Source organism: Calliphora vicina, chromosome 3 (genome assembly GCF_958450345.1).
Source record: "Calliphora vicina chromosome 3, idCalVici1.1, whole genome shotgun sequence".
NCBI classification, from domain to species: Eukaryota; Metazoa; Arthropoda; class Insecta; order Diptera; family Calliphoridae; genus Calliphora; species Calliphora vicina.
The window spans coordinates 65,079,670-65,104,990 of record NC_088782.1 but is presented as its reverse complement, the minus strand read 5'-3'; the positions used below and the strand labels follow the sequence as shown (position 1 = coordinate 65,104,990).

Here is a 25,321-nt window from a genome sequence, read left to right as displayed (position 1 = left end):
AAAATGTTTTTTATTGAGGTTTTTCAAAGATACAAATTTTTCAAATTGAAATTAATGTGCAGTTTTTCTATAGCGAACGAGTTAGTGTTTATAAACCGGTTAACCGAAAATCCGGTTTTTCTTCGAAATCTCGGTTTTTTGCGAACCGGTTAATTTAAAATGTTGATTTTCGGTTAACCGGTTTATCCGGTTTTTATCACTCGGTTAACCGGTTTTTAAAATTTGGGACTAAAATGAATTAATCTCATGTTTTGTGCATTTTTTATATTCATTGTATACACATTATTCGTCTGATTTGAAACCTAAACTGCTGATTTACAATACAAACCACTTTAGATTAATATTTTTAAGAATTACAATGATTCTAAATAGTAGAGGACGATGAGTTTACTGAAAAACTTTTAGAATAAATTGCACATAATGAAACTATTCAAAATTAAATTCCGCATAATTCTAGAAGTTAAGCTAAATCTTAATAATGATTCATTATAAACTTAGTGATGATTTTACCAATCGTTAAATTGAATTTGATGTGCATACCTTCTTTCAATAAATTTGACTTCATTTTGTTCTTAAAATTTTATTTCATTAATCATTTCGTTAGCTTAGTGTACAAAGTCCTTTTCAGAAATATTACAGGAGAGACAAAAAACGTTCTAAAATCCATGATTTGAAATCTGATAATGGAGTTTTATTAATTACTTAATATGATTTACAATGAAAAATAGTCACAGCTAAGAAGATACGGGTTTGCATCCGCTGTTTCATATCAGAAAGTCGTGGTGATAATAAATTTTAAAATTATCAAATATTTAATGCACCAGGCAATGATGGGAAACAGGGGGATCGTATGGGGGCTGAACGAAAGGCTGGAGGACCTCGAATATGCAGACGATATATGCCTTCTCTCGCATAGCTATACTGACATGGCCGCACAACTAAGGCGTCTCACCTACATATCAGAGAAAGCCGGGTTGAAAATTAATATAAAAAAGACCAAAGTTATGAGAATAAATTCAGAAAACTTGAACCCCTTTCTAATAAATAATGAAATATTAGAAGAAGTTGAAACATTCTGTTACCTCGGAGCTGTTATAAATCGAACTGGGGGATCTAGTGAAGACATTGTAAGCCGAATAAAAAAAGCCACACAATCTTTTGGTCAGCTCAGCAAGGTATGGAAATCGTCTTCAATATCACGCCGTGTTAAAATCAACATCTTCAACACCAACGTAAAATCAACTCTATTATATGGCTGTGAAACTTGGAACGCTGCCTCCCGAGATATTAAGACTTTGCAAGTTTTCGTGAATAAATGTCTCCGAAGAGTTCTACGAATCTTCTGTGGGCTGAAACACGTCAAATACCGTTGTGTGTAGAAATACAGAGAAGAAAGTGGAACTGGATTAGACACACACTCCGTAAGCCATTATCCGATATTGCCAGGAGTACTATAGAATGGAACCCTCAGGGGAGTCGCAGAAGAGGCCGACCAGCACATACATGGCGAAGGCAAATTGATAGCGAGGCTAGAAAAATGCATAAAAGCTGGAGTGAAGTAAAAATGATTGCGATGAACAGATCTGACTGGAAGAACTTTGTTGAGGCCCTATGCTCCTTATAAGATCGAAGGGAATATATATATATATAATCAAAAAAATTGATTTACATTTTTTGGTTGAAATTTAATGAATAAACCAATAATTAAAACAAGCATTTAGTAACATATATATATTTAGTAACATATTTATACTCAATTCCATTTGACTGAGATAATAATTTTGAAATTTTTACAAAATAAAATTTGAGAATTTTTTCCCTAAAGTTGAATTTTACATAAAAAATAAACGTTTTTTGACTGGACCTGGTCGCCTCGGTATCAACAATTTTCAAATTTGTTTTAATGTAAAGTTAGCTTTTCAAATAGTATAAATTCCTTATACACCTTCTTAGAATTTCTTTAGAGAATTCAAATACAGATAACACGATTTTTGAACAATTCTGTTTTGTTCGACATACATACATATATATTTATTGTTTATTCAATAAAGGAAAAATGGGGAAAATCGGGAAATATTTGGACCCCCTGTTATAAAAAAACTGTAGTTGAAATGTTAAAAATTTAATTTTCAAATGCGAATATCTTAGAGTATCCAAAACCGGTCAACCGGCGGTTTCGGTTTTTTGACAAACCGGTTAATCGGTTTTAATGAAATATATTTTTTAAAGCTCATTCAAAAATATTTATGAAAAACTTTGATACCATTAATTTATTTTTTTTTAATTAATTGCATAAAGATAGAGCCTTAAGAATTAAAAAATGCAAAATTTTCGTAGATTTAGTACACAATTCTTAACACATTTTCTATTAGCGTCCACAAATTATAATAAATTTAAGGAGACCTTTTTCATATTAAATAAAAATTTATTATAAAACGGTTAACCGGTTTTTTTGAAGACAAAACCCGAAACCATTTAACCGTTCTTTTAAAGACAAGTTTTTTTCAAAAACACGCTTTTTCGGTTTTTTAAATTTGCGTTTTTTGGACACTCTAGAATGTCTTCCAAGTTATAAGAGATAATTGAATGCTATGTGTATTTTTTTTGAAATCGGAACACATAAAAGAAATAGGATCGTTTTAAAAATTGAACATACCCGAGGTGTCCTACTTTGGGGACCCCTGGTAGTGCCATATGATCAAAATTCAAAACTTAAACTCGACAACACTTCTTCCTTGCACATGTCAGATTTCATTCAAATCGAATTAAGGTTGTAAAAGTTACAGATTTATTATAAAAAAAACATCGCTCAAATAAAGGCTAAGCTTGATAAATACTATGGGAACTCTGCACCATCGATTTCAATGGTAAAAATGGAGATGCCGAACGTTCTGGACACCCAAATGAGGTCTGTACACCCGAAACAATTGAACAAATTCAGGATATGGTGTTGGCCGGTCGGAGATTTAAAGTGCTAGAGATTGTGGAAGCCATAGTCATCTTAAGTGGCTCCGTGGACTCAATTTTGAATGATCACTTGGGTATGAGGTGCAATCCGATTTCATGTTTCCAAACCTGAATAAATGTCTCGGCGAAAAGAGATTTGACTGCAACAATGAAATCTCTCAAAAAAATACCTTTTTGATGACCTCGACAAATATATAAAAAATTTATTAACAATATCTCCTCAAATTATGTGACAGGCCTCTTTTCTTGGTGACACTCAATTATGAGTTTAAGCCATAGAGAAATACATATAGAGCGAAAACTAAAAAAAAAAACTCAAACAAAAAAATTGCTCAAAATAATCACACATACGAGTATGGTTTTTGTTTTCACATAGTTTTTTTTAATAATACTTAGATTTTTGACAACTGAGTTAGGTCTTTGACAGGAGTGTTTCCAATCTGTGGTTTTAACGATAGAGAAACACATAGAGCGCAAACTCTCCTGACAAAGACCTAACTCAGTTGTCAAAAACATAAGTGGTGAGAATGTATTAGTAAAAAAAACTATGTGAAAACAAAAGCAACAATAGAGAACAACGGTTAAAACCATAGAGAACATAGAGCGGAAACTCGAAAAAAACTGAAACAAAAAAATTACTCAAAGTAATCACACATACGAGTGTTCTTAGGTTTTTGATAACTGAGTTAGGTCTTTCTTAGGTTTTTGACAACTGAGTTAGGTCTTTGACAGGAGTGTTCACGATCTATGTGAATTTATCTATGGTTTTAACATTTACCTAGCATGGTACTTGTTTCAGTTATAGCATGATTTCTTTATAACAGTTTGAAATACGGTTTTTAAATTTGTAAAAATAACATAAAATATAAGCTACATTTTAGCATTGACCTTGAAAAGTGGTGGTAATGATGATTTAGTTTCATATTTCAGTTTTGCAAATGCACTTGCTGGTAAACTGTTTATGGCCCAGTAAGAAAGAGAGAAAGTTGTTTTAAGCAGAAAAGCTCGAACTGAAAATTAAAAAAAAAAAAACATTTTAAACAAATTATCAAGGCCAAGGGAAACAATATTTATATCTTCAGTCATGTTCATAATCAACACCAGGCAATTTTTATGTTTTCAATCATTTATCGTTACTTTGTTAATATTTATCGCATGTTGGAAAAACAAAGAGTTTTACTGTCATACAAGAAATCTTGGATGGATGGATGGATGTAACCGTGGCTCTGTTGTCGTCAGTCAATTTCAATAGCTGTTGATTGGTTGGCTGGTTGAGTTAAGTTAAGTTGTTTGGCTGAGATGACATTTATGTTGTCGCTGTAGTTAAAAGTACACAAATTAATAACGCAAGTTTTAAATACTCATAAACAACAAAAAAAAATCATTTAAGAGCTTTGTTGTTGCAAGTTTGCATGTTGCAACAGTTTGCACGTTATATGTCAGGCATATAGAGTTACAAATATAAAATGTACGTGTGTACTTTTAGTAAATTTACTTACTTATATATTTATGTTTAAATATGATATATTACTTTTTATAAATTAATAAAGTGGCGCATAAATTTTGAAACAAAAATATGAAAAACAAATATTTTGGATTGTAAAAGAGCTAGTAAACATAGTTATTTATTTTAAAAAATATTGAAGTTACACTTTTTTAAAATTTTGTTCAGCTAAATTCGGGATTGCAACCTCAGTTTGAGGTCTGAATGATGATTCAGAATCATGCTTTTCAAACATGCTTGAACCCCTTTAAAATTACTCTCTATCATCTTAAAGTGAATTTTGAAAATCAATAAATCTATTTTCAAAACTCTATATACATATTTCTAATATATTTTCAAAACTCCTACATCTAAAACACTATTCAATTAATAAGTCTACTATTTAAGTGCTAAATAAATGTTGCAACAATTACTCTGTATGTGTATACAAACTACTTTGTAATGATTTATGGGCTTTTTTATTAACCATACTCGCATTTTGTTTTATTAAAAAAAAGCCTAGATAAATATAATTTGTTAACAACATGCTTAAATCACGTTACTGTCTGTCTGTCTGTGCATGTACTCTGTATGTATTTGGAAGTATCATCGTGTCCTAAATGCTTATTGGCCATATCGAAAATATAAAAAACCGTCACTCAAATTAATGTAGTACAATTATTTATTTATTTATTAGTTATAAGTTGAGTTAACAAAAAGTAACAAAGAGCTTTAAATATGATCGATCATAACAAAAGCTTTTTGTCATGGTGGGCTTAAAATCCTAAAATAATTGTGTGATGGAACATGATTGTAATATGAGCAAAATGTTTAAAGAGGGTTTTCAGCATAACGTTTTAATTTATGACTTTTTTTAATAACATAAGGTTTACTTATATCTGTCGAAAAAACTTTATTACTCCTCTAAAAGGCTGTCAAGTATAATCTGGGTGGAAATATTGAAAACTCATCTGTTTCAAAAACGAAGGACAGTTTTTATGAGGTTAGGATAAAAAAAAATTACAAAAGTTTGAGCTCGATCGGTTAAAAATAAGCGTGCCGCAAGATGGTTAAAGTTCGTGAGAACATTTAGAAGGGGAAAAAATGCTATTTTTCAGTTTTTGTAAAAATGTTGCCATTAAATAAATACTTTTGCAATTTAATATAAAAGAATCGAAATATGTGCAAAATTATCGTTGTAATGAGATATAAAAGACAAAAATTGGTTAAAAAATTTTTAAATTATTAAAAATTCCAGGCCACTAGAACAAGAAATGTATGAACAAAATTATCATATTTTGAGAAATATTAAAATTAAAGCTAGAATACCGTTAACCTATTCATAGATATGATCCAGTTTTGACGGCAGTTTCAAAACTCAATTTTTAAAAATTTTGTTAAACTAATTTCAGAATTTTTTGATCATCACAGGGATTTATTGTGATTATAATATGGAAAAAAATATGAAAAAATATGTCAATACCTCCTAAATCTATGCCAAACTTGGAATATATTAAGGATTCAAACTGAAAAAAGAAAAGAAGAAAAAATTAAAATATAAATTTACACTAACATACATGATCAAATGAAAAGTAATTCACAAACTGAAGTCCGCTTTGAAAAATATTGATATTACTTCAAGGGAAAGGATTCCGTAAAGGAAATCGCTATGAATCAATATTGAGGAAACTAGGATCTTGACGACTTTAGTTTTGATAGTCTTATACAGCTGGGGAAGAACAATTTTCTTAAAAGCGCACAGCTATCCTCTACTCAACCTAACCTTACCTTAAACTATATTATTTGACATCGTTTGGTTTTACAAAATTCTTGTAAGATTAATTAAACAATTGTTGAAAATACGCTGGCTAAGCTTATTAAATATTTCAAATGTGAAGGTTCCTAAAGAATATGTTGTATACAGTTCCATTTAAATTTTTAAGTTGCTCCAAAAATAGAGATTTTCAAAAAAAGTTTAGGTAGGTAACATGGATTTTTCACAATTTGACTCTAATATTTTGTTACACAGAAAAAAATTACGACAAATCAATTGTCATATTAATTACCAAATTCGTCAATACAATTATTTTTTTAATTAAAAAGGTACCAACAACCGATTTTGTAAATATAACAAATTTTGTTGTTACTCAAAATTGTTAACATTCAACAATATTTTTCAATTTTATATTTTTCTTATTGAACAACTAATTAGTTAACAGTAAACTGTTGCATTTTAACAATTAAATCGTCATATTAAACAATTTTGTTGTTTGTAGTTAATTACATTTTCCAAATGGATTTACCCTTAAAAAATAAATTTATTGACCTTACAAAGAAAAAAACAATAAAAGGATTCTTTTAATTGGATTTTATTAAGAATTATAAAAAGGAATTGACTTATAGCGTCTAAAAGTGGTATTGATGGAGTTCTTTTAAATAAAAATGGTGGACGGTTTAGCTTTTAGTTTGGGTATATGTTGATATTGTTATGGTTAACATGTTCAACTATATATTAGTACATCGATGGACAATTACTTCCATGCACATCAGGTATTGCTTTTGCATTTGGTTGGAAATGTTTGTTCGATTGAATCTTGCATATCCACTTATATAGACGACTTTAAACAGCCGGATGGAGTATCAGGAAGTAACGTTATACTCCATTAGACTCCTGAACCCTATTAAAAAAGAATAATTCTTTAACCGTTCTTTACAATATGATGATTATCTTAAATTTTAATCATACCTTTTCATCTGTCTTGAACAATTCGTCAATATTTATCAATACTAATCATTATATTCAATTTATTATTAAAAATGTACAATGTAATTTTTCGTTTTTTATTTTTGACACAAAATTATTTTAATTTTTTTCCTTTTTGGATGTAATATACAAAATAATTTTTAACAAATAAAATAGTTAATAGATAACTACAAGAAATTGTCAATACTATAATTTACAAATAAGTTAATTAAAAAAATGGTTACAAAATTTAAACAAATGTTAACAATTTTTATTAATTACTTAATAACTTTTGTCATTTTTTTCTGCGTAGTTAGACAACTAAATTAACATTAGTATACAAAAGATTTCAGAGCAATATCAATTATGGCTCCAAAAATACACGATTTTCAATATAAAAATTCTAAAAATAGTAGATTTTTGCTGTTTTTTGGCCGAAAAGGTGACTTAACTCTTTTTTAAAAAATTCTTTAAGAATATATAACAATTTTATGTTTTTCTGTAGGGTATCTTTACGGAAAAGATTTTGTTATAGAAAACTTGTCCTATTTTTCAAATTTGATCTATTTTCAGCTTTGGTCCACATGTTCTAAAATCCCAGAAAAAATAAAGCAGTTTTGGAAACCTTGATGTGTTCTCTATTTATCCCCAAAGTATTTACTTGGAGCAATAGCATTTGTAGGGCCCAATCAAATACCTTGAACTCAAATACTACGTGGCTACGCTCACGTTTAAAAATGACAGATTTATTTCCAAAAAATGTTGATTCTGCCCCACTGTGCAGCGTATATTAAAATCACGTCACCTCGAGGAAAAGAGTTGGCAGCTCAGTCATCTCGTGTTGCAATTCTGAATTCGTTTTCTGTCAAAAAAACTGGCCAGCCAGATTTTTGGAGAGCAGTGCTGTCATACACTGCTCATCAATACGGTCATATTTCATTACTCTTGACTCTTTGAGTATTAAATATAACTGACTTAACATAGATAGATATGATGTAGATATCAAGAGGAGTTTTGTCCAGCATCGTCTCCAGACTGGCCTGAGGAGTGGAACTCATTGAACCAGTAATAGAAAGATATGCTAGTCTCTAAACTTCGTACAAAATGCTTTAGTGTCCATCAATATCAGTTTTGGTCAGAATATTTTCGCATATTTTGTTGATATTTTGCTATTTTTTACTTTACATTATTACATATTTATATATTTATTTTCATACATGAACTGACAATATTTGGTCCCGACAAAAAGTTTCTTGCGAGTTTCTTATATAAATACCATATTAATGGCCTGAATATTAAAAATTGTGTGGTTTTCATACAAATTTTGTCGATAAACTTCACCCGACACACAGTGGGTTAATTGAAAAAAGTGGAAATATATCTGTAACTTCTAAATGGATAGCCCGATTTCCCATGGCTATAAAGGAGCTATTGATAAATTTAAGCCAAGGGAAATTTTCTTAAAATCGTTACAGATTTATTTTTTCAGTTCACCCACTTTCTTTATTTCTCTATCAGCAAATTTTGCTTCAAAAGGAGTTTAGAGATTTAAAACTTGTTACACTTTTACCTTTTAAAAACGGTGGTTTATTTCCTTTAAATAAATCGGATTCTTAAATTGCAAAAAAAGCGACAAGTGGTAAAAATTGTAGCAACTCTTTATTTATTTTAGTTTACACAATAACAATTTAAATAGTCAAGCAGTGCTTCGATATACAGGCTCCTCAGCAGATGTTACTATTTATATACACAGCGTCATCTACCAGCAAACTCTAGTATTATCTATTTCTGTAATGATCACCCAGAGCTTTTAAAACAGCTGAACAGTCAATGTTGCCATACTTATAAACAATGTTAATAACAGCTTGCTAGCGACAGTGTTTATATGTACAAGTTTCTACCGGTGGAAGTGTTGATAAACATGATGAATGTTGCAAGCAGCCGTTAAATTCAAATTGATAATGCAATTTCGTAACAATATAAATATAGATGTCGTGGTAATATCGAACTTCATGAACACACTTCCTCTTTGCGAATGTGGAATTTCATTCAAACCAGACTAACCGTTTAGAAGCTACAGATTTATTTCCCTCTTTTTATACCCTCCAACACCACAAGTGGTGAATGAGGGTATATATAAGTTTGTCATTCCGTGTGTAACATTGAGAAATATAAATCTGAGACCCAACAAAGTATATATATTATTGATCCTTATGAAATTCTAAGTCGATTCAGCCATGTCCGTCTGTCTGTCCGTCTGTGTAAAACACGCTCACCTCCAAAATACACAAACAAAATTGGTAGACTTGGAAAAAATGTGTTTATTGTTGTCCTAAGCAGTTTGGTATTGAAAATCAGCAAAATCGGTTTAGTAGAACCAGAGATATGAACTAAAATGTGAGACAACCTAAAAAAAAACTGACAATTTTCACATATTTTTGGTTATTTGTGTAAATATATTGCAGATAATACCATGAAACTTTACACACGTTATTTTTACAATAAAAGGACTAACTCTGGTGAAAATTATAAGAATCGGTTCATGATTTCTCCTAGCCCCCATACAAATTTCTATTGTATGGATTCTTCCAGTATCCATACAAAATTCAGCAAAAATAAGTTTCGTGCTAAAAGAAATCACAACACTAAATTTTTTGTGGATCGGCCCATATTTGACCATAGCCCCCATATTTTTGTTGCAATGTTATTTTACATTACTTTACTGGTAATGTCATATTACAGTATGCAACAAATGAAGACTTTTGGAAAAACACAAGATCATGACAGTATAGGTTCGACTCTACTACCAAAGGGTAGTAAAACCCTATACTCAGTTTGTCCATTTTGGTGACCGATTTTTTTTTATGGGCCCCCAAAGTTTCTGAAAATCAGTGGGGCCTCTAATAAAGGTGTCATCAGTTTTTGGTTAACAGCTAATTCAGACTTTGTGATACGGCTTAACTTTATATGGCAATAATATAGCTAAGAGTCCGCCAAACAAAAAATAGCTTTCTCGTGCACTTTTGTAGAAAAAATATAGGAAGAAAAATAGTTTTTTTACTTTTTTTAGAATAACTTCCAGGGACTCCAAATTTTTCAATAACAATATTTTGCAAAGTTGTAGCTACGGTAAATGTGAATAACTCTTGTGAACATATCAATGCAATCCGAACATATCTAGGCATTCTAAATAGCTGTCAAAAATCACTTTGTAGCTTAAAAATTTTAGTTTTTTACTATTTTTTGACTCTAAAACTAAAATTTTTTGTTAAAAATGTATGTTCGAGTGTATACTTCGCTATTGTGCTGGAATAACGAAGAAAAATTAAAATTTTGAATTAATGTAAAATTTGAACAGTTACAGACATCACAATAAAATTTGGAAGTAATATAGATCTAAATGTTCTTAAGTCAATGGCATCACTAATGTTGCCATTCTTTGTTTTCAAATATCGAAATTCCTAAAACGGGGAAAATGTGTTCGAAAAACTGAGTTTTTTTTTAGAAAATAGCCCACTTTGGCGTTATTTAGAGTATGCTAGTAAAAACGTTTTATATGTATATAAACAATATATAGAGCTATACAAATATGACGAGCTTTTGAGGATCAGTGCTTTGCGTTTTTAGAATTTTTTACTCAAACCTAAAATTTTGTTTCAAAATTGGCCAAATTTGGATAGGGCGATTCAAATTTCGACATTTCGTAGGCCCATCATATATAAAATACAAAAAAAAGATCGAGCAAAATTAAACTTAAATATCTCTTGAACTAAAAGAGATACCTACATTTAAAAGCATATTTTTATAGACCTTATCAAGGACTATCTACATTTTAAATTTCACCTCATTCGGATCATAAATGGCTTTTTGGCGATTTTTTTTTTAAATGTGTGACATTGAGGGTCCACTCACTGATCCCCATTCCGAACACCTCAGCCGAGTAAATAATACAGCACAACATAGAAGTGTGGACTTGATCATACTATTTTAACAAAAAATCTTTGTTTTAGCGTAAAAAATAGTAAAAACGAAAATTGTTAAGGTACAAAGTGATCTTTATGTGCTATTTACAGTGACTAGACACGTTTAGAATGCATTGATATGTTCTCAAGAGTTGTTCAGCTTTACCGTAGCTACAACTTTGTTAAATGTTGTAAAAAAAAAGGAAAAAAAAATTTTCTTCCTATATTTTTTCAACAAAAGTGCACGAAAAAGCTAGTTTTTGGAAAAAAATTGTAACAAAATTTATTTGGAGGAATCTTAGCTATATTATTGCCATATAAAGTTAAGCCGTATCACAAGGTCTGAATTAACTGTTAACCAAAAACTGATGACACCTTTTTTAGAGGCCCAACTGATTTTCAGAAACTTTGGGGGCCCATAAAAAAAAATCGGTCACCAAAATGGACAAACTGAGTATAGGGTTTTACTACCCTTTGGTAGTAGAGTCGAACCTATATAGACATGATCGTGTGTTTTTTTCACTGTTGCACTGTGTTATTATTAACATTTGAAAATGTTTCAATGAATGAAAAACCCGACTACTTTATAATTTAACAACTCCACTATACATAAGTTTTTATATAGTAAAACATAATAATACTTATGCATTTTTTAATTTGTGTTCTAATTCATTTTCTTCTTTTGCACTATTCTGATGATGACAGCTAAAAACAGTTTAACACATTTGCACTTCTGAAGACATTTCAATAAAGTGCTGACCTCAAAAATTCGCTGAACGTCTTGAACTTTTGCAAACAACAAAACAAAACTACAGTTTTTTTTACAAGTTTATCTACAATAAACAGTTTAATTTTAAAAGTGTTTTGAATACAACTGTGAATATTTAATGCGGATATTTAAAATTAAAGAAAATTATTGCAAATAAGCCATACAAAATAAAGTGGCATGTTAATAAATAATATAATCAATAATTTAATAAATAAATAAATTGATAACTAATAATGGATTATAAAAATCAATGAAATTCAAAAACATGATCAATAATTTAAAATTGCTATAGTGTTAAGGCAAGAAAAATGCGTTCGTTTTTCAGAAATTTATTAAAAAATCAAAACAATCAAAATCTATTACGGGATAAAAATGAATTTTATTTTAAAAATATTATCAATACGGATCTGTTTGAATGTCAAACATGTGAAAAGTCTTTGATTTTATTTACTAGTATTTCAGTCACTAAAAATTCTATTAAATATTTTTTAAATGGTATGTAACTTATAAGATAAGAGTTAAAATTTCAAATAAATTTATGGTTTCTTATGTCTCACCAAAAAAGTCACAGTCTGTGACCCGCTAATGTGTTTAAAAGTCATGAATCTTTTAAATCTACGTGATCAATTTCAATGTCATGTACGAACAAATTTAAACAAAGTTCTTAAAAATTGTGATAAATTGGAACTCAATTGCAGCAATTAAAAACAAGAAAGATTGTTCATTTTACAAAAAAAAATATTTCTTTTTAAAAATAAACGTTAAATAATAGGACTTTTGAACTCTGTTTTTTATTAAATGTTGATTGCTTTTACATGTTCTTTTTACAATGGATTCAAAAATAATTTCCCTTTGACAAATTTTTTCTCTCAATTTTATACTAAAAACTTGGTAATGTCTAGCAGTTATTCAATAACTTAATTTTCAATGACAAAATTACTTAGAAGTAGTCGAATAGTGACTTATTTATTATCTTTTATATAACTGTAAAATATTATGCTCATGTTCTACCTTCGTTAGATTCCAATTAATTCTATTAATCCTAAAATAATTCCACTTTCGATCGGAATTGAATTCTGTAACAGCCGTGAACATTCACATGTTTTTGGAATGTTTTGAATAATGAACTTGTTATTGGTCTATTTGTTAAATCTTTCTTCCTGGATTCCCTGGATTTCGGTGTTCTAAATTTGGCGGAATTTCCATTGAAAACTCCTCTTATAAGTCATTTGGAAGGGTATATATCTGTCACGTAAGACAAAGATCGCCTAGGTTTTCCAATCCCAATTCATCAAGTTGCGGCAAAAAGAACTCGTTGATCATTGCTCTGTAGCGCTCACCATTCACAGTAACCGTTTGGCCCGCGACGTCTTCGAAGAAAAAAGGTCCGATGACTCCTCCAGCGAAAACAGCACACCATACAGTGACTTTGAGCGGGTGTAATGGCTCTTCGTGGGTTACACGCGGATTTTCAGTGCCCCAGAAGCGTAAATTTTGCTTATTTACGTACACGTTGGACGGCCAGGAAATCTGCGATGAAATTCACGTAGTGCCAAAGTCACCGACCGATTATTGGTCAAATAAATAGTCAGCAATATTCCGCGTTCTGAAGCAGTGTAGCGTAACATTGTTTATTAACGTGTATTTCGCATGTGTTTACTACACAAATGTCAAAACAAAACTGACATTAGGGGCCAATCGCAAAATTTATAGCATTTTCCGAAATGATATTTGAACGCTATAAAAGAAAATGATTTTTGCACCGAAGCTTTACTTGCGATGAAAAATGGATCCATATCGTATGTGGCCAACCACCCGAATTGACACCATAGCCAAATATCCATGGCGCAAAGGCAATGCTCTGTGTTTGGTGGGAGCGAAAGGGTTATATCTATTATGAGCAGCTAAAATCTGGCCAGACCATCACATGTAACCTGTGCCGCTACTGATTCGTTTGAAGCGTGCATTTGCCGTAAAACGACCAGAATACGCGGCCAGACATGAAACCGTAATATTCCATCATGAAACGCTCGGCCACATGTTGCAATACCTGTTAAAAAGTTTTTAGAATAAAGTGGTAGTCCAGAACCTGCCCCGCCCGAATACTATTTGTTTCGATCGATGCAGAACGCTCTCTCTGGGATACGCTTTACCTTAGAACATAGTATCCGAAATTGGTGATCGAATAAATATTGTACAACTGTTTCAAAATAAAAGTTAAACATTTTAAAAAATCCAATATTAAGTCTTGAATTCGAACCTAGCAAATGTGCCAAGTCCCCATTCAAGACTTAAACTCGACTATACTCTGATACAACCATGTAAAGTTTTATAAAATTCGGCATATCAGCTTGGAACTTGTTGATTTATTTCTTTCTTTATAACCTAAATTACTAAAAGTGCTCAAATCAAACTATAGTTGCAAATTTTGAATATAAATCAAGGAAATTTGAACCACAGTTGAGTGTTGTTGAAACTAGTTCAAATCGATTCATCAGTTCACTTAACTCCAAAACAAAACTCCTGAACTTTAAACAAATTTTTTGTATTTTATTAAAATAGTAATTTTTATTATTTTTTTAATGTATTTTTGATTCCTGTTAAATTCAAAACGATAAAAAATTTGTAAAACAATGAAAATTTCCAATCGATTACCTAAGTAACAAAATTAAGGCCATAATTTTGTAAATCACGTCACAAAGTGATATTTATATGGAAAGCAAAAACAAAATTTCAAAAATTTTAAAAATTTGTTTTTGTTTTATATAAAAAAATTTCAAATTATGAAAGGCAATGGTTGTATCAGAGTATAGTCGAGTTTAAGTCTTGAATGGGGACTTGGCACATTTGCTAGGTTTTGTTTTTGTTTTCCATATAAATATCACTTTGGTGACGTGATTTACAAAATTAGGGCCTAAACTTCACAGTAAAAACTGTATTACATCTACAACTAGTTCTGCGACTAATGTTTTGTGTTTGAAATTATCACCTTCGGAACTATGTTCTATGGAATCCTTACGAAGCAAGTATGCGTTCCTGGTAACGGTTCTGGAACCAGTTCTCTAACCAATGATTTTTGTTTAAAATTGTCACCCTGGAAACTAGTTCTGCGGAACCGTTATATAACTAACACAACAGTTCAATAACTAGTTCTTCGATCATTGTTTTTTATTCGAAATTGTCTTGGATCTAGTTCTGAGAACCATTATATAACGTTTAAAGCATTAGTTTTTAGAAATGCTCAAGATCAATCTACTTAAAAAGGATTTTAAGAAGAATCCATGTATTTTTTTTAAATGCCACAATATTTCTGTTTTTACCTAACTCAATTACATTTTGTTCATCGTTATTAAGGAACATGATTTTATATTGAAGTTTTGTTCAATTATTATTTTTTTTAATTTTTTTAATCAACAAAATTTTTAGTTCTATGAAGTGGTTCTTTTTATAGTCGTTCTAAAAACTAGGGATTTTGGAACAAGTTCTAAGCATTTTCCTAATTTTTTATATTACATACATTAAATTATATTTATAATAAAGACAATGTTTATTTAATTTTCTATTTCTTATTTCTTTACAGATAAACTAGCTGTGATAATTTTTGGTATAATTACATTAATTTTAGGAATACTTTTAACCACCATACCATGGCTGGATTATTTTATATTAAAGGTAAGGATAATGCTGATTATAAAATATGCTATAACTTTACTACTAACACGGATTGAAAAATATCTGATCTTACATGCAGACTAAGGCCTGTAATTTCCACAAATAGATATGTATCTATCAGTGCTTAGTTACTTATGGAGTAAAAATATTTGGTAATTTTTACCCGAAGATATTGATTTAAAATCAATGGCAAGCTACCTTTTAGATAAATTTATCTGCTGGTTATTTTACATCGTGGATATCTATTTGTTGAAATTACGGACATAAGAATTGCTGAATTTTTCTAGTTTCAACATTCATGCAATTTCTTAATGGGAAAAATGTTACCCTTTCAAGAGGACCTAACGAATAATTCAGTTTGTGTTAGCAAAACCTTTTATTCTCGAAGGTTCGAGAACAATGTCAACAATAAATCATTAACAATATCTGTATTTTTTTATATTACAAAGATTCGTTAATTGAACAATTTTTTAAAAATACCTTTCAAAAATTATCGAGAATTATTCGATTATTTGACCTCTCATATTTTTTGGAATTCTCAATAATTTTACGAACATTTTTGTTAGAGAATTATGCGATTTCGCGAACCTAGTTTACGAAGTTTCGCTTCGATTCTTTGGTTGTACGGAATAGCAATAGCAGCTATTTGTTGATGAAGCTTCTTTCAGTGAAAGATAAATTTTAAATTGATACTGATTACAGATATTCAAACTTTTCCAGTCTCAAACTTTATGAAGTTTCAACGTCAAGAGCAACATACAGAAATATTTTAAAAATTATTGAAATTTATAAGAATTTCAAAAACCTTAAAACCATAGAATAATATATCCATAGAAGCGTTACTGAGAGGGAGAAAACCTAAGTCTGTTGTCAAAAACCTAAGTCGTGAGAATGTATTAGTACATAGTTTTGATATTGTATTGGTGCCTTTTTAATTTTCACCAGACACACAGAGTTGTATAAAAATGTTTAAATTTTAATTTATTTAAATTTTCTTCTATTTTCAATGTCAAAAATTGAAACTCTTGTCTATAAATTAAATTCCACCACAAATAAAATTAAGTGTCAAAAATTAATAAAAAATATTTTTTTTCATTTGAACAAAATTTATGTGTTTTGGAAATAAAAGTGTCCTGCAAAGTATTCAAAAAAATTGCCAAATATTGTGCAGAAGTGTAATAAAGTGGTTCGGTCTCTATTTAATCGGAATATCGAAGTTAAAATTTCAAGTATTTTTATGTGTTTAATATTCTCACAAGTATGTTGAATTCAGATATCACAAGTACGTGTGAAGAGAGTATTTATTTTACTCTCAGCTTACTCTCAGTTGCGCCTCTAGTTGTACCCTATGCTTAAAACCTTCTTATTCCATGAGTACCCAACATTTATTTAGAACATTTTCTATTATTTCAGAATTTAAGGCTGTGGAATGATACATTAAGTTATCATTATTGGCAGAGACCCGGTGTGATACGTTTAACCAAGGTCTACATATACAATGTCACAAATCCAGATGGTTTTTTACAGGGTGAAAAACCAAAATTGCAAGAGGTGGGACCTTTTGTTTACAGGTAATTTAAGATTTAAAATGAAATGAAAATAACATACTATTATTGCCTTAAATAAGTCATAATTAATGGACATTTCGTTACGCTGAATAAATTTTTATAATTTTTAATGTATTAAATTTAAAGTTCTAAAGTTTACATTTTTTTCTTCTCAAAATTAGAATTAGCCTTTGGGTTTTTATTTGCAAAGTATTTTATTAAATATAAATGATGTCACTTGCTAAAGTACCCACTTTAATTAAGCGAAAATAATAACAATCATAAAATTTATCATAAAAAAAACATTTGTTTATTCATTATTAAAAGATAAACATTTAATTACCGTTTAAATGTTTAATAATTGTCTTAAATAAATAACAAATATTTTTTCTAAAAATTCATTTAAATTTTTACTATTGTATAGATATTTATTTATAATAAATATATGTTAATATTCAATGTTAAAACAACATAAATTATACCTTTTAAATGTACATACATACATACGTATGTTTAATTTTCAATATTTATTTCATATTTCCAATAATCATACTTAAGCATTTGAACACTTTCAAAGTGTTAGTTAGTAAAACTAAAATAATACCTAAATTGTTGCTTCTTTTATTTATGTACAATTGTAACACTTTGTTAGCTGAAAATAAACCAACGTACAAATTAGACCAATTACCGGCTAATACAACAATGCAATAAATTAACAGCTTAAATAAAATTTTAGTATTTTTTTTACCAATTTAATACTATCGATAAACGACTAACTACTTATTTAACACCAAGTGGACAACTAAAGGCACCCGAAAATGTAAATATACTAGAAAATATGATTCTATACTACTATAAATTATATTTATATGTGTTTTTAGATCCAACTCAAAATTTCATTATTGCTTTTTGTCTACTAATACTCGTACTAACTCAGCAAAAAACGCATCGTTTTTACTTCTCATAATATTTAGCTTCCTGAAATGTTGAAAAAATTCAGTAAAATAAGTAAGGTTGGCTACATTTACCGCTACGATACCGTTACCCCTAAAATACCTTTTCAGTCTGTATACCGTTAACTCTAAGTTACCGTTACCAAAATAACTGCAATTATCGTTGCCGATATAATCATAAATACCGTTAACGCTATTATGTAAATCATTTAAAAATTTGAATATAAAAATTGTTCAGCCTAACTACAAAAGTCTTAAAGTCGATTTTAAGTACATAAAGTTGACTATTATTTTAAATTTCGTACCATAAAAAAATTTCAAATCTTATATATAAATAGGCCACACGTTTTTTTCTGGTACTTTTTTTTGTTTTGAACTTTTATGTATATTTTGTGTTTTTATGTTTTTTGAAATTTCTTTTTTTATTTACATTCATTGAAAAATATTTTCATTTATTTGAATGTATGTGCTGGAAAAAGATTTGAAAGCTTTTTTTAAAATATTTCTTATGGTACGAAAAAAATAACAAAAATTAACTTTACATTTTTTTTATAGTTAGGCTCAAATTATAACAAGTAGTCCGAATCTTTGACAGCAGTACCTAACTCTAAACATGTGTTAGTAACAAAAATGTACATGTGTGCCTTCTTAATTTTCACCAGACACACACAGTTATATAAAAATGTTTAAATTTGATTTTATTCAAATTTTGTTCTATTTTCAATACCAAAAATTGAAACTCTGTTCTATATTTTAAAATCTACCACAAACAAAATAAAATTGGGCCGTGCCGAATCTTAAATACCCTCCACCTAAATATGATGGTATAACAACTGAAATAATACAACAATTGTTAGAAAGACTAGTTTACGCAGAAGATATTTTATTTCAAATGTACAAAAAAATTGTACAGGTAAGCCTCCATTTACGCGGTACTTTATTTACGCGAATTCGATATTACGCGAACTCAAATTAGCAACCATTTTTTCAAATACGCGACTTTTTTTACGCGATTTTTATATAACGATTTTTATATAACGAAAATAACACAAGCGAATAACAGATTTCTTGTTTGAAAACTTCGTTAATTTTTATAAATTGTTTGTTATGTTAATGTATTGGAATACTTTGTTTTTTTAATTGATATTTTTTCCTTAATTTTCGATAAGAAATATTTTTTTTTAGTTGAGTTCTTTTACTTTACTTTTGTTTTAAGTATGTTTTTAAAAGTACAAATAAAATAAGTTTACTTAAAGTATATATCGTCGCCTTAAATGCAAACGGACGTAACTACATTTTTATTGTTTTTGCAGGATACGTTATAAAATCAATATTAATATATAAAAATCTCGTGTCACAATGTTAGTGTTTGAACTCCTCCGAAACGGCTCAACCGATTTTTATGAAATTTTGTATGTATGTGTGGTAGGTATGAGAATAGGTCGTAAAGTATATTTCATACCGCTAGGTCATTAGGGTGACCCTATCCAGAATTTATTTTTACTATTTTTTGGACAAAAGCTTTTTTTCGCATTTTATTTATTTGGCATTAAAAAATACCTATAACCCCAAATTTTCATGAACCGACCCTCACCCACCCGTTTTTTAGCCGATATTTTAGTATTTTGTATGAGCAATATCCATTATCAATATTTAACTATTTTTATGAAATTTTGTATATATTTTTGGTAGGTACGATAATATTATATATCATACCGCTAGGACATTAGGATGTCCCTATCCACCCATTTTTTAACATATTTTTCGCCAAAAAATGTTGTTTGTATTTCTCTTCATTTGGCATCAAAAATACCTATAATGCCAACTTCACTTAGAATACATTCGCTATTTTTTATTTAACAACCAAAATATTCACTAGAAATAATTTGTATGGCAGAACAACGTTTGCCGGATCAGCTAGTAATAATAAAGTATTCTTGGCAATTGTTCAATCAATCAAAAACTCGATTTTGAATTTTTGTGTTGTTGTTGTAGCAGCAGTGTTTGCTGAGTTGACAGCCCTTGGCCGAGTGAACTCGGGTCATTCCGGTGCGTAGAACCGGCTGTCGTGGGAATGTTTTATTTTGTGTAGTTATGTCCGCTTTCATTTAAGGTGACGATATGTATGTACTAGGGTATTCGAATTATTCGATTTTTCTCTTGTTCGAATAAAACGAATAATTCGAATAAGAGATATTAACTTGTTCGAATAATTCGATCACACGTTTAAAATTAATCGAATTATTCGAATAATTTAAATTTTTTTAATAAAGTAAAGAATGAAGTTTTGATCTCGGTTTTTTAATATTTTATTGTTAAAGAAAAACAAAAAATAACGTAAAAGTTATCAATTCAAGTATTGATAATGATAAAAAACATTCTAAAACAGAGTCCATCATTAAATTTTCAACAGAAATATTCTGATCAGATTAACTACCGAACAATCTACAAAATAATTGACTAGCAAACCCTTTAGTTTCCGTTTTGGAGCTATGCTTTAAAAAATTTGACCTAATTGGACATGATCCTGAATTCAAATACAATATAAACGTATTAAGAACTTTTTTTTTGTCGTTCATTAATTCGGGTTTTAAATTGTGTAACTAATTCTTTAGTAAATTAATTATTCACTATTTCTAAATTATTAACAATTTGTATTATACCCTCAAGCTCTGTCAACGTTACCGAATCTTTGCTTAATAAAGTGGTCTTGGGGAATTACACAATAAAGGAAATCTGTCCAAAGTTTGATATCATTGTCAGTGAACATCACTAATTTGAAGTCAGAGAGTGTATGATTGACGCATTTATAAATACGCAAAAAGTTTATTACCATATTAGACAAAGCTGTTCAACGATGTTCAAAATTATGTGTAAGACGAACTCCATGTTTTTCTTGCAACAAAACGTTAGTTTGCAATATTTGTGTTTATCATTCGATTTATTAAATATTTTGCAACACTTACGTTCGCGGTTAATAACATCACTTATATACATATATTTTAAGATCATGGCTTTCATCTATTTCAATGAAATCATTATAAATGTCATCCTCAATATCACTTTCGACGACCGTTTCAAAATCACATTCAACTCCTCTTTAATCTAAGTTATAATTTTGATTATTAATTTCAATTCTTCTACTATTTCGCCAGCTAAATTACAAATATTTTATTTCGTACCTTTTATTTTCATTGGTTCAAGTAATAAGTTAACAATTTTGAAAGATTTGTTTTTAGAATTGTAACTTCTTGTAGTAATATATATGTATATATTTATAGAAGGAGCTATCGGAACACTCATCTACAGTGATCGAAAGTCCCTTTGTCTTTAGTTAGTTGTCGAATTTCAGAAACAATACAATTTTTGTGAGTCATTATTACTTATTTAAATTTAAAATTATGAAAAATTTTAAGCAATTTAATAAATTTAAATATATATGAACATTTATTCGTTTTATTCGATTATTCTAAATAAAATTGTTCGAATTATTCGTTATTCGAAAATGGTCATTTTTAAATTGTTCGAATAATTATTCGTAAGAAGTTATTCGATTAATCGAACGATCATTAGTCGAATGAATACCCTAGTATGTACATTAGAGTTCGTTTGTGACCAGGTCACTTCATTTGTTTTTCGGGTATCATTATTTTTCTGAAGGTTTTGCGTAAATAAAAATAATGGCTTCCTTTTTTTTGGAAAATTTTCACTCCTTGTGGTGGTTCAACACACCTAAAGACGCGGATTTTGAGCAAATTTTTCTGTAGAGCAAAAACGGTTGATTATATTGCAAATCTGATTTCACCAGTCGATTCTGCATCAAAAATTAATACAATTGATATTTTTTGAATCCTTAAAAGCAGTTCCTAAAACCCACAACAGGGGGCGCAAATCTGAGAAAAAAAATAAAATAAAGAATTTTAGATTTTTTAAACATGCACGATCAAAAGGCATTTTAAGCTTATCAAAACGGTACCAATATTGCCTTTCTATCACAACTCGTTAAAAAGTTATGTTGCTTTAAAAATGTTTTGTTAAAGCAAACTAATAAAAAAATTTCTAAATTTTTTTTACCAGTTATTATTTTCTTGTTAAATAAATAACTTTGAAGCCTCATAACTTTTAAATGGTTAGTGATAGAAAGGAAATATTGGTGACGTTTTGCTAAACTTAAAATGGCTTTTCATCGTGCATGTTTGAAAAAACTAAAATCCATTTTTTTATTTTTTTTCTCAGATTTGCGCCCCCTGTTGTGGGTTTTTTGAACTATTTTTAAGGATTCAAAAAACCTCAATTGTATTAATTTCTGATGCAGAATCGACTGGTGAAATCAGATTTGCCATATATTCAACAGTTTTTGCTCTACAGAAAAATGTGCTCAAAATGCGCGCCTTTAGGTGCGTTGAACCACCACAAGGAGTGAACATTTTCCAAAAAAAATGAAGCCATTATTTTTATTTACGCAAAAACCTTCAGAAAAATGATGATACCCGCAAATCAAATTTTTGAAATTAACTCTAATGTACATATGTGTTTTCTATTTAACGCGATTTTTAGGTCCCAATTTCTTTTTTGTTATGTGACTGATGTATTGTTTTAAGCGAAATAAAAAATTACTGGTCCCACAAAAGCATTTCGTTATAAATTAGAACCTCGTTTTACGTGAATTTGATTTACACGCTACTTTTTTGGGCCCAACAAACCGCGTAAATGGAGGCCTACCTGTATATAATTCAGCAATTTATAACTGAAATTCCTATTAGAATGTATGAAATTTAACAATTTATATACATACATACTTAATAATTAGTTAATACGTTTGGATCAACATTTTTCCCTTTTAACCTCAAGTGATGAAACAGAGTATAAAAAAGAGTATCCAAATATATTTAGACAAATTTCAAAATATTTTGTTGTGGGAATTATGTGGGAGCTATGACCTATTATGAGTCGATTGTCATAAAATATTTTAATGTGATTTTTATGTATTTATATGAGAGCTGTGGCAAATTATGGACCAATATTCACAAAATTCAGTATTATGATTTTTGAATACAAATTACTGATCTGTGTACTATTTTGGTTTAATATATGGCATAGCATCCATATATTAAACCAAAATAGTACCTATTATGGTCCTAAGTATTTGAGGGCTATTTTTGTAGAATTTCATATAAACAACGCTATTAACACGAGTAGACCTTGTATGGGAGATATGCCGAATTATGGACCAATATTTAAAAAATCTTGTACTACGAATCTTGGATACAAATTACTGGTCGGTGTAAAATTTTGGTTCAGTATAGGTTTTTTTTTTGATATTTGTGCAGGTTAATGTGTTTTCTGAAGTGGTTCTTATGTGGAGGCTATGATCAATTATGGGCCTATCATCATAAAATGTGGTACATCGATTTTTGTATATATTGAATAAATTTGTTTCGAATTTCAACCTGATTTCAACTATATTTGTAACAAATTTATGAGGATTTTAGTGATTTTCGGGAGTGGACCTTATATGGGAGCTATGGTTAAATATGGACCGATATTCAAAAAATTCAGAAATATGATTACTGGATACAAATTACTGATCTGTGCGTAATTTCACTTTGATATCGATATGTTTTAAATATTTTTTAAGATTAATATCATTTTCGGAAATGGGCCTTATAGGAGAGCTATGACCAATTATCGGACAATCTGCATAAAATTTGGTATAGTGATATCTATGTATATGGCTATTATTTTTGTCAATTTTAGCATGATAAAGGTATTTATAAGAGATTTATGAGTACTTAACTGATTTTTGGAAGTGGACCTTATATGGGAGTTATGGTCAAATATGGACCGATATTCACAAAATCCTGTAGTATGATTTCTTAATATAAATTTTGTTTTGATATTGATATTTTTTAGATATTTATGTAGGTTATTGTGTTTTTCGGAAGTGGTCCTTATATGGGAGCTATAACTAATTATCGGCCGATCTTCATAGAATGAGGTACAGCGATTTTGGTACATTTATAAGACATTTATGCTTATTTAAGAGATTTTCGGAAGTGTACTTTATATGGGGGCTATGGTCAAATATGGGCCGATCCACGAAAAATTTTGTAATATAATTTTTTTATCACGAAACATATTTTTGCTGAATTTTCTATGGATATTCCTATTCTGTAGGCATTTATAGACCATAGAACCATATTTCGGGAAGATATTTGTATGGGGGCTAGGAGAAATCATGGACCGATTCTTATAATTTTCTACAGAGTTACTCCTTTTATCATAAAAGTAACGAGTGCAAAATTGTATGATATTAAATAAAAGAGAAAGTAGCAGTTATTAAGAACAAGAACAAATTAATTTTTTATCTCACACCAAACCTAAAAATATTGTAGAAAATCTTCTTGTGTAAATGTTTACCCTAAAAATGCCCCATAATGCAATCAAGTTTTGCCCTATCAGACAAAGTCTTCATTAAAAGAAAAACTCCATGTAAATGTACTTAATATGAATAATTATCTAACTTCCGTTTATTATGCGTATTTTCATAAATATTTCCAAGTTGAAACTATTTAATTCATACAAGCATTTTAAGCAATTTGATTTTAACTATAATATTTTATTTTATTTTTAATTGCAACATTAGTTTTCAATAATTGAAATGTTTAACACAAATATTAAGTTAATAATAAGAATTATAGAAAAAAAACAACAAGTCGTATTAAAAGCTTGTTTAATAATTTTATGAAAAATAACTTAATTCTATTTACAAAACATCGTTTATCATAGATAAGTGTAATTTTGAATCAAGGTGTTTTAATATCTATAAAAAAAAACAATCTATAAAATTGTTTTATTGTTGTTAATATTGTTGATTTGCTATTAATAATTTAAATAATTACATGGTTTAACGAAGGATTTGCCTTCATGTCATATTATTTTGCCAGCATTCAATCATAATCTTGAAATATTTTTAGCAAGTACTACTAGATTTTCAAATCAAAATACATATGAACATATTTATATGAATTATAATTATTACAGCTAATAAATTTTATTATTTATTAATTATTATTTTCGAAACTAATTTCATCTTCCGCCGCTTTTGCTAGTAACAATTTAAATAGAAAATCTCCTTAAAATTTTATAATTTAATGTTTATTAAGTCGTCAATAGTTTTAGACACATACAAAATGTACATATATTTACATTGTAACAATTTGCT

At 29.1% G+C, this 25,321-nt stretch overlaps 1 protein-coding gene across 1 annotated transcript in view; it reads left to right on the top strand.

Annotated features, from left to right (window-relative positions):
* Window positions 1-25,321, top strand: part of dsb (debris buster) — a 71,163-nt gene that overhangs the window by 30,016 nt on the left and 15,826 nt on the right. Inside the window, exons 2-3 of the mRNA XM_065504628.1 lie at window positions 15,505-15,596; window positions 17,010-17,167. Of these exons, the coding sequence (XP_065360700.1) occupies window positions 15,505-15,596; window positions 17,010-17,167 (250 nt within the window). The remainder of the gene's footprint in view (window positions 1-15,504; window positions 15,597-17,009; window positions 17,168-25,321) is intronic.